This window comes from Amblyomma americanum, chromosome 4 (genome assembly GCF_052857255.1).
Source record: "Amblyomma americanum isolate KBUSLIRL-KWMA chromosome 4, ASM5285725v1, whole genome shotgun sequence".
NCBI lineage: Eukaryota > Metazoa > Arthropoda > Arachnida > Ixodida > Ixodidae > Amblyomma > Amblyomma americanum.
The window spans coordinates 62,538,684-62,547,748 of record NC_135500.1 but is presented as its reverse complement, the minus strand read 5'-3'; the positions used below and the strand labels follow the sequence as shown (position 1 = coordinate 62,547,748).

The following is a 9,065-nucleotide window of genomic DNA, read 5'->3' as shown; positions in this document are numbered from 1 at the left end:
ACGTCCAGGGACGAAGATGAAGGAATGCCCAGACAAGGAGACCGCCTGGAACCTCCGAGGAGAGCGGTCGCGTTTCTCCGTGCTCCCGCTGAAACGCCTCCCAATCTCGGCGGCAATCGCATCCCAGCATCCGGCCTGAGCGTTCGCGCGCGCGCGCTGTGCCAACGACTCCTCTTCCTGTGTCCGCGCTCGCTCGCGGTCGCGCCCCCGTGAACACTCCACCATGGAGGTGCAGGGAGAGATTCTACACCCCCGCGACAACGACCCAAGGGACTGGACTCACATCCTTAATGTGCCTGCCCGCTCCAAGGACCGCTGTACGTCAACAAGCCGGGAAACCTCAGCGTCTGCAAGCGGTGCCGCCATCTCACCTACTGCAGGCCCTGACAAGTCGCAGCTGCGCAGCGTTCGCGGCAGCAGCCGCCGCTCCCGGCTGCTGACTACAAGATCATCTTCAGGTCTCGAGGCGGGCTGCAGCTGGACCTGCTCCCGCCCCGACTACTACGGGAAACCATCCTCCGAGCGGCGTCCCAGCTTCAAGAACCAACGCGTACCCAAATCAGGGTTCACCCAGTCAACAACACGTGCACAGAAGCACGCCCCTACAAGCTGACGCACTCGCGCTGGTTCGCGTAACCCAGATCCATCACCAAGCAAAGGACTTCGCAGTCGCAGCTTATATAGCGCCACCGGACGGAGCGGTACGCGGAGTAATCTCCAATGCATACTGGAAGGAGACCCCGACAGCTCTCGTCCAGGACCTCATCACCGGCAACCCGGAAGCCCCCATCGTGGACGCCCGCCGAATAGGGGCCACGCGTTCCATTCTAGTCACCTTTCGTGTTGGACCTGTGCCACGCGCCATTCTTTATGGAGGAGCCCTCCACAGGTGTACGCCGTACCGAGGCCATATAGACGCCTGCACGAACTGCCGCGTCCCAGGCCACCGGGCGGATGTGTGTGTCCACCCAAGATCTCATAAATGCCCCCGCTGCGGGAAATCCCACCCCAAAGAAGAAGTGCCATCATGTACCCCCAGCTGCATTCTCTGTGGGGGCCCACATGACCGAAACTGGGAACTGCAAAGCACGGGGTCGTAAACTAGCGTCCCCTTTGAACGCTCTCTCTCCTCCGTCAAAATCGCGGCTGTCTCGCCGTGATCAACAAAGCACAACCAACGGACGCAGCTCGACGGCTTCCCGGTCAAGTTCCAAAAACCGACAGAACAGCAGCAAAAACTCCTCACGTCTCACTTGGGCAGACCGCGTTTCCGGCAACGCCACTCGTCATCCCCCGCCACCCCAGTCCTCCCAAGAAGATTCGAGAGACCAGGAACTCCGGGCCTCGCGCGACGAGGTAAGCCGTCTCTCCTCCCTTTTAAGCAGCCCCACCCCTTCTCTGCCTACTCAACCCGCACCCCCTCTCGTTAACCCGACCTCCCCATCCACAGACACTTCAAGCACCCCTCCTGCAAAGAAGCAGCGCACCTCAGTTGCCACACCGCCTCCCATACCCCTAGAAAGAGACGCTAAATTCGCTGCACTGGATGCCAAATTTGACCACAAACTAAGCTAGACGCCCGCCTTGGAGGCCAGATTCAATCACCTTGCCGCCACCCTCACCGAAAAACTTGAGCAGCGCATGGATGCTATGCTTACCAAGATGATGGAGCTCATGGAACATAACCTTACCCATCGCTTCACCCAAATTCAGACCACCTCCCCTCCCCCCCCCCCACTACCTCCGCAAGCACAAACCCCCTTTGCTGAACACATACCAATTGACACCCGTCTCACTCCCCTCCTCAACCCCCCGACTCTCCAATATGGCGGGGTGGAACACTAATTCTCTCCCTATTTTAACTTGGAACTGCTGCGGTTCCCGGCCAAGCGCGCACCTTTGCAACTTCTCCTTCCCACCCTCACGCCCACTCCCCATATACTTCTTCTCCAGGAGGCTGCACACCGGGCAACCCTCCCCAGCTACACATCTACACACTCAGACTCCACTAGCAAACCCAGGGCGTCCACACTCATCCACCGCAGCGTCACCTATAAAACTCATCACATCACGTCTGAGACACCCTGCGTGATCACTGAACCTATACATTACACACATACACTTCTTTCAATTTTTATGGCAAATATATACCACCCCCCGTCCCAGCCGATGGCCTCGTTAGAATCACTTCTGCGAGAGCTACACCACCTAGCAAGGAAACATCCTCTACTAATTGATGGGGACATCAACAGTAAGCATACTGACTGGGGATACACAGCCACGCCACATCGAGGTCGCAGGCTGTGGCTGCTTCTGCAGAACCTCCAGCTCACTGTTCACAACACGTTTCAGATGCCCACGCGGATCGGCAACAGTGTCAGCATGGACTCCAGTCCGGACCTGACGCTGAGCCGCTACATCCGCGGCGTTACCTGGAACAGAACTCAACATGCATTGGGCAGTGATCATTACATTATACAAATCACTGTCCCGTACAAACCACCCCGTCACTCCTATACAACACATAAACTGGTTAATTGGGATGCACTTCGCGCTGCACGCACCGCCCACCCAAACACTCCTATCACAGAGATCGACGCCTGGGTGCAATCACTCAAGCATGACGTTCACCACAACACGCAACACATTGAAACGACTACCGAAACCCCTGCCCTGGAAACACATCTAGCCCACCTCTGGGAGGCTTATCACAACCTCCTGGAACGCCGGAAAGGCACTAAATATAACAAGACACTTAAAAAGCGGCTGGCCGCGCTGCAGGCACAAATCCAACAACACTCGGAGGAGCTCTGCCGATCCAACTGGGGACAGATATGTGACGGCATCGCCGGAAACCTGTCCAGCAAACGCGCATGGCAAATCCTCCGACACCTCATCGATCCCACAAACACCAAATCATCAACACAACACCACGTGACACGCCTCACACACCAACATATTGACGATCCCGAGGCCCTCATAAACACACTTCAGAACACACACACCTCTCCGGGTGCCCCCACACCTCTACCCACCTACACAGGACCAGCCAATCCAACACTCGACACAGACATCACTGAGACGAAGTCAGAGCGGTCTTCCTGACTCTCCGAACCAACCCCGCACCTGGTGCAGACCAAATCATAAACTCCATGCTCCGTAATCTGGACGACCAATCGATCACCCAAATTACGCAATACTTCAACCAGTGCTGGAGGGAGGGTATTGTTAGATGCGGGGCTTCTCTCCCATAGCAGGCCACCAGTCTTGGGGGATTTCGCTTCGATCCCACCGCTGCCACCAGTTGTTAGATGCGGGCCCCTGGTTCGCCTGTGCCGTCTCTCGCCAAGGTCGGTGTCCCCGGGTTCCGGATCGGGAGACTGCTGTAGTGGGGTTGACGAAGAGATGAGAGGGTCTCCGAGGTGAAGAAGAGACTGAAGGGTTTATTTACATTTATACAAAGATTGAAAGAGTGAATCGGGAGCTGGCGAACACACGCCAGATCGCTGCTTAAATAGGGTCCGCTGTCCCCAGGTCCCTAGTTGGGGAATCTAGTTCATTAAAAATGCGTCGAATCACTGTGATGTAGATCACGTGTCCAGTCTTCCGGGTCCGCCCCCATCCACACACTCTTGCCACTTCTGGCAGATTAGTGTCCGCGCTGTCCAGGCTTCAGTGATGAATAGCCCGAAGGGGGTCCCATTGAGAGCGTCGAAGGTCATTCACCTGCACTTCACAGCGGTAGCGTGGGGCGAATGGATCCCACCGCAGTTCGCAGAAGCTTTCACGTATGGGTGTGGGAAAGCACAGTCTAAGTCGAAGTTGTTTTCGAAGCATGAAGATTCCAGAGACGTTGGCTTAGTCAAACCCGGCCGCATTTGTCACAGCTGATTTGCAGTTCCGCCGCTCGCCGGCTCCCCGTCGTCCCCTCCGGGAGAAAAATGTCCCGGGTGGGTCCAGCGTTGAGAACAAAAGACAGGTTCACTAAAGCCTTTCTCAGACAGCGGGGAGCCGTTTCACCCCTTAAACAGCAGGGGGGGGGGGGGGGGAATGACCCTTGTAGACGCCACCACCTGCACTCGTAGCGCTGCAACCACATCGACGGCCCTTTGAAGCCTCGGTAGATTGATGAGTCCCAGTGGCTTTAATATTCTTGGCATGTTGGCGTCTCCAAACGTAACAGTATCCTCCCGCAGTCCTGGCGCCACGCGAAGGTAATATTCATACCCAAACCCAACAAAACATTTACACTTCAAAACCTTCGCCCGATTTCGCTAACCTCATGCCTCGGAAAGCTCTTCGAGCATGCTGTGTTAGCAAGACTCACAACGCACATGGCGGACAACAATCTATACCCGCATAGCATGGTGGGATTCCGCCCCCATCTGTCCGCACAGGACGCCATGCTGCAACTCACACATGACATTTTTGACCCGCTTCTGCCTGGTCACACAGAGGCAGTCTTAGCTTTGGATCTCTCCAAAGCTTTTGATCGCATCGAACATCAGGCGATCATGACTGCCCTATCTCCATTGAATGTGGGTGCGCGCACGTACGCCTACATTCAAGCATTCCTCACTGACCGCACGGCTGAGATACATTTTGGACCTCTCTCTTCCCCCTCCTACACGCTTCAGAGTATCGGAACCCCTCAAGGGTCCGTCCTCTCCCCCTTCCTCTTTAACATCACCCTCATCCCCCTCGCCCGAAAATTGGCAACTATTCCCCACCTTAAGCACACTCTTTATGCCGACGACATCACACTGTGGACCACCCACGGCAGTGACGGCGACATAGAGAACACCTTACAGGAAGCAGCCACCCTCAACCAAACTTATGCACAGAACATCGGAATGTCTTGTTCCCCAGAGAAGTCCGAACTGCTCCTCATCCGGCCTAAGAACCAACGCTCCCCCATTGCTATCGAACTGAATGGGGACCCGGTACCGGAGGTTGACACCCTCCGCGTATTGGGCCTGCATATCCAGAACGATGGCAAAAACACCACCACCCACAAGAAACTCAAGCAGGTTGCAGGCGCGATATCGCATCTCATCCGCAGAGTTTCGGGCCATCATAGAGGCATGAAGGAGCGTGACCTCTGTCGCCTCATTCATGCATTTGTCCTCAGCCGTGTGCTCTACACTACCCCATACCTAGAACTATCCAAACACGACATAAATGCTTTGGATGCCTTGATCCGCAAGGCATTGAAAGTCGCACTTAATCTTCCCCTCAACACCCCACAGACAGATTACTAGGCCTGGGCCTCCACAACACGATCGGGGAACTCGTGGATACCCATCGACAGGCCCAATACATAAGGCTTACACAAACCTCCACAGGCCGGTATATCCTGGACTCCCTCGGAATCAGAATACCGGCCAACGACCCAACCCTCCTCCCCATTCCTCGATCCCTTCACCGAGAGCTGGTCATCAAGCCACTGCCAAAAAATATGCACCGCTCCCACCATGAGCAGCGCCGCAGAGCCCGTGCGAAGGCACTCCACCGAGTGTACGGCCGGACGCCGTATGGGTGGACGCCGCCTGCACGGGTGACGAAGCAACCGCAGCCGTGGTGGACTCCTCTTCATCCGCCCTCCTCACACTACCTCTCCCTCCAGACACCACCCCAGAGGCTGCAGAGGAAGCCGCCATCGCAATTGCCATCACCCGCACGGAATCCCAGTACATTTTAACAGACTATAAAACTGCAATTCTAAATTTTGCGCGAGGCCGAGTCCACGTCCCTGCTTTTGGCATACTGGACTCGCCCGATGCACCCCCACCCCGCCATGTAGAGCTTATATGGGTGCCTGCGCACTCCGGTAATCCCGGAAACGAAGCCGCCAACCTTTTAGCCCGAGGGTCTTTAAACCGGGTTCAGGTGGCCTCGGATCGGGGATTCGCGAGGGAGCGAATTCACTCGTTCAGCGAGATGACGCAGGCCTACAGAGCCTCGCGCCAGCTCTACCCCCCCCCCCCCCCAACCCTCCCTAGATAACAAACACGCAACACTCTGGCGCAAACTACAGACACACACACTCCCCTCACCCCTGACCCTAGCCCACTATCATCCCTACTTCCCCACTCCTGCCTGCACCTTGGGCCGAGAACCTTCGCCTCTTCCCTCCACATCCTCTCCCTCTGCCCGGCGGACCCTCCCCCGCGCGGCCTAGAGGACCTCAAGACCTGGGAGGACTGCGAGACCCTGCTTCGCTCGGAGGACCCGGCCGCGCAGACAATCGCCACTGGCCGGGCTGCCAGTGTTATGGACCTTATGGACATAAACACTTGAGTGCAGTGGGGTCGTGCGGACACACAGGGGCGTGCCCCGACTTCCTCTCCAACAATAAAGTTTTTTTTTCTCTCTCTCTCTCTCCCAGACAAACGGAGCGGCGGAAGACTGACTTTGCAATTCAACTGAGCGAGTTCCACTCGGCCAGCTGTAGCTATCGCGTCACTCCCGGTTTAACCAGAGGTAAACCACCACCAATTTTTTTTTACGGTGAGAGCCTGTTACGGTAACAGCGTAATGTGCATTGTATGCATTCGCTGTTGTAAGCGCAGCTAAACCGAAGACACGCAAGTGCGGTGTCACGAACAGGGCAGATGACGCACCAGCGCTTCCACGAACGGCGCCGCGAGCGGGAGAAAATGCACCGTGCAGTCGTGGACAAAATAAGATTGACCATGCGAGCGCGTGCGTAAAAGCACGGTGCCGCCATCTCTGGCTGCGAGAACAACTCGAAACCGAAGCGGAAAATGCCCCTCAAAAAAGACCCTGCAACCAGTAGCTTTGACCTATCGCATTGTAACACGCAAGCATGTAGCAGTGAGGAAAGACACTTCATTCCGAAACTTCTCGGGCTGTGACATACGCAGCGGTCGCCGCGTGTGCGAATGCCGGTTATGACGTCGGGTTCAATTGTTCAGCTACCTATAGTGCCATACTAGCAGGTGCAAGGCAGCTTGCACCAGTGTTCGAGCCTACGACGGCAAGGCGTTGCCAATGTCGGCGGCACACGTGCAGCTTTTGTCAAAAGTTCGGAGCCCACCGTGACCCTGGCAGAAGCTGGAGCGCTGTCATTGGCGGCGTTGTACGGCGCTTGCCGCTAATAGAGTCGCTGGTGGTGCATTTTTCGTGATTCAACACTTGGCTAGGCTTGCGGAAGTTGGTGTGAATTAAAACTACACTAAATTAAAATTAGGAAAGCAGCGACTCACACTGCAGTTTTTTAATGCCTCACGTGATCTCAAATTCTTAAGTCACAACCGTCGTTCCGCTATTAAATCTGAAACAGCATGAGAGAAAAAAAAACTGATTATAAATTGTTTCCCGCTTATTCGCGCAATCCACGTGGCTGTTCATTATTTATAATGTGCTGCGCATAGTTATCAAAACTAACTTTAGTTGTTTTAACAGATGTCGCTGAACGATTGGTGGCTCAAAGAAGCAGAGTCCCAAATTCTGCATTGCATATATGTTTTCTGTAATGATGCGCAAGACATTATTATACATGACTCCTATGGCCGCTAAATAATTTATGTAATTTATTCTCTCACCTGTTTCGGTCGCAAGAGCCTAGAGATGTCTATGACGTCAAAAGACCGCATAGAACCACGTGAAGCATTGTCTCTTGAGGCAGGCTGGCCTTAGCGTTGCATACTCCGACGTAACAACGCGCGCGCGCGCCCGGCTCGGCGACGTCACGTTGACCCCATATCTAGGCGCCCAACGTGGGGCTGCACAAACATGCATGGAATGGACGACGCCAGTGCAAATACCTCCCATGCCCATGCAACGTCCAGGCTGTCTGCCGGCGAGCGCCGTCGCTCTGTATGCCGTACAGGCAGATTGTAGTTCTGCCTACGACGCAAGTTATAGCGCGACACGGGGCCCGTCGGCAGATCTCTGCAGCGCTCGCTGTCCGGCTGCGACTGAGGCCGGATTTTGTCCTCGGCCCACTCATCTCCACGTGATACGTTGCGTTTGAGGTCGCATACGTGTACTGGACCGCCAGTCGGCTTTGACCGCATGTCCTCGAGCCTGTACACGAGCGCCGAGAGTTTTCTCGCTCTCGATACGGGCCCGGTCCACTTCGGCGCCAAGTAGTAACTGTTTTATTAAAAATAATAATAAACAAGGATGGAAAAGATCTTTGCTAGCCCCGGCATCTGCCATCGATACTGAAGCACGTGAGCTAGGGCAGCGGAAATAAAGGATACCAGGCAGAATGGAGAAATGAAATGAAAAAGGTGAGGGGACAGGAAGAAAGGATAGGGGCAGAGGTGATGTTTACAAAAACTGTTTACACAATAATAAATGTATGCAGGCTGCACACCTGATGACAACGAAGCCGCAAGCTGTCTGCTGGCGTCGCTGAGCACGTGCTGGCGCCGAAGCACCAGGTCGCGCACTTCGAAGTGACCTTCCCGATGCGAGCGGTCGTACTTCGCTCTCTGCTGCGCTCTGGCAGCGCTCAGATTACGGCGAGCCTTACGTATACGGCTTCCGGCATTGCATGCAGCTGCGTCGCGTACTCAGCGTGTGCTGAGAAAACGACTGGCACGTCTTCCCTCGAGGATACGGTCCATCGGGTTGAGCACCTCTCTCCCCAGATTGAGAGATGATGGCGTGTAACCAGTCGAGCGGTTGACGGCCGAAGGCAACACAAACGCGATCTCGGGTAGATAGGTATCCCAATCTTTGCGTCTCTCGCTCATTTGCCTTTCCTTTTCGCACCGACTGGACGCACTCCTGAGGGGCCTTTATGGGGATTCCTTAAGGAAGTTGCTGACACCTTCATTTTCCTTACTGTGCGCTTTTCTTTAGACTACCTGTATAGTCTCTCCAGAAGGCAGATGACTCAGCCACTTGCACAGTATTTTTTCCCTGTACCGTTGTATCGACAACCTTTTCTGGAGTTCCTTGACACAAGTGTCTTAAAACGTGTTAGGCCCGTTTCACATGCAGCGAATTTTGCCGCACCGACACTGCGAAATCGGTGCCGCCGCTGACTCCGCAATGCGATTGCCGCTCAGTCCTTTCACATGCAACGC

At 55.1% G+C, this 9,065-nt stretch overlaps 1 protein-coding gene across 1 annotated transcript in view; it reads left to right on the top strand.

Annotated features, from left to right (window-relative positions):
* Positions 1-223: 223 nt before the first annotated feature.
* The window catches only part of LOC144129523 (uncharacterized), a 37,548-nt gene continuing 28,706 nt past the window's right edge, over positions 224-9,065 (top strand). The window contains exon 1 of the mRNA XM_077663678.1: positions 224-317. Coding sequence (XP_077519804.1) covers positions 224-317 — 94 coding nt within the window. The remainder of the gene's footprint in view (positions 318-9,065) is intronic.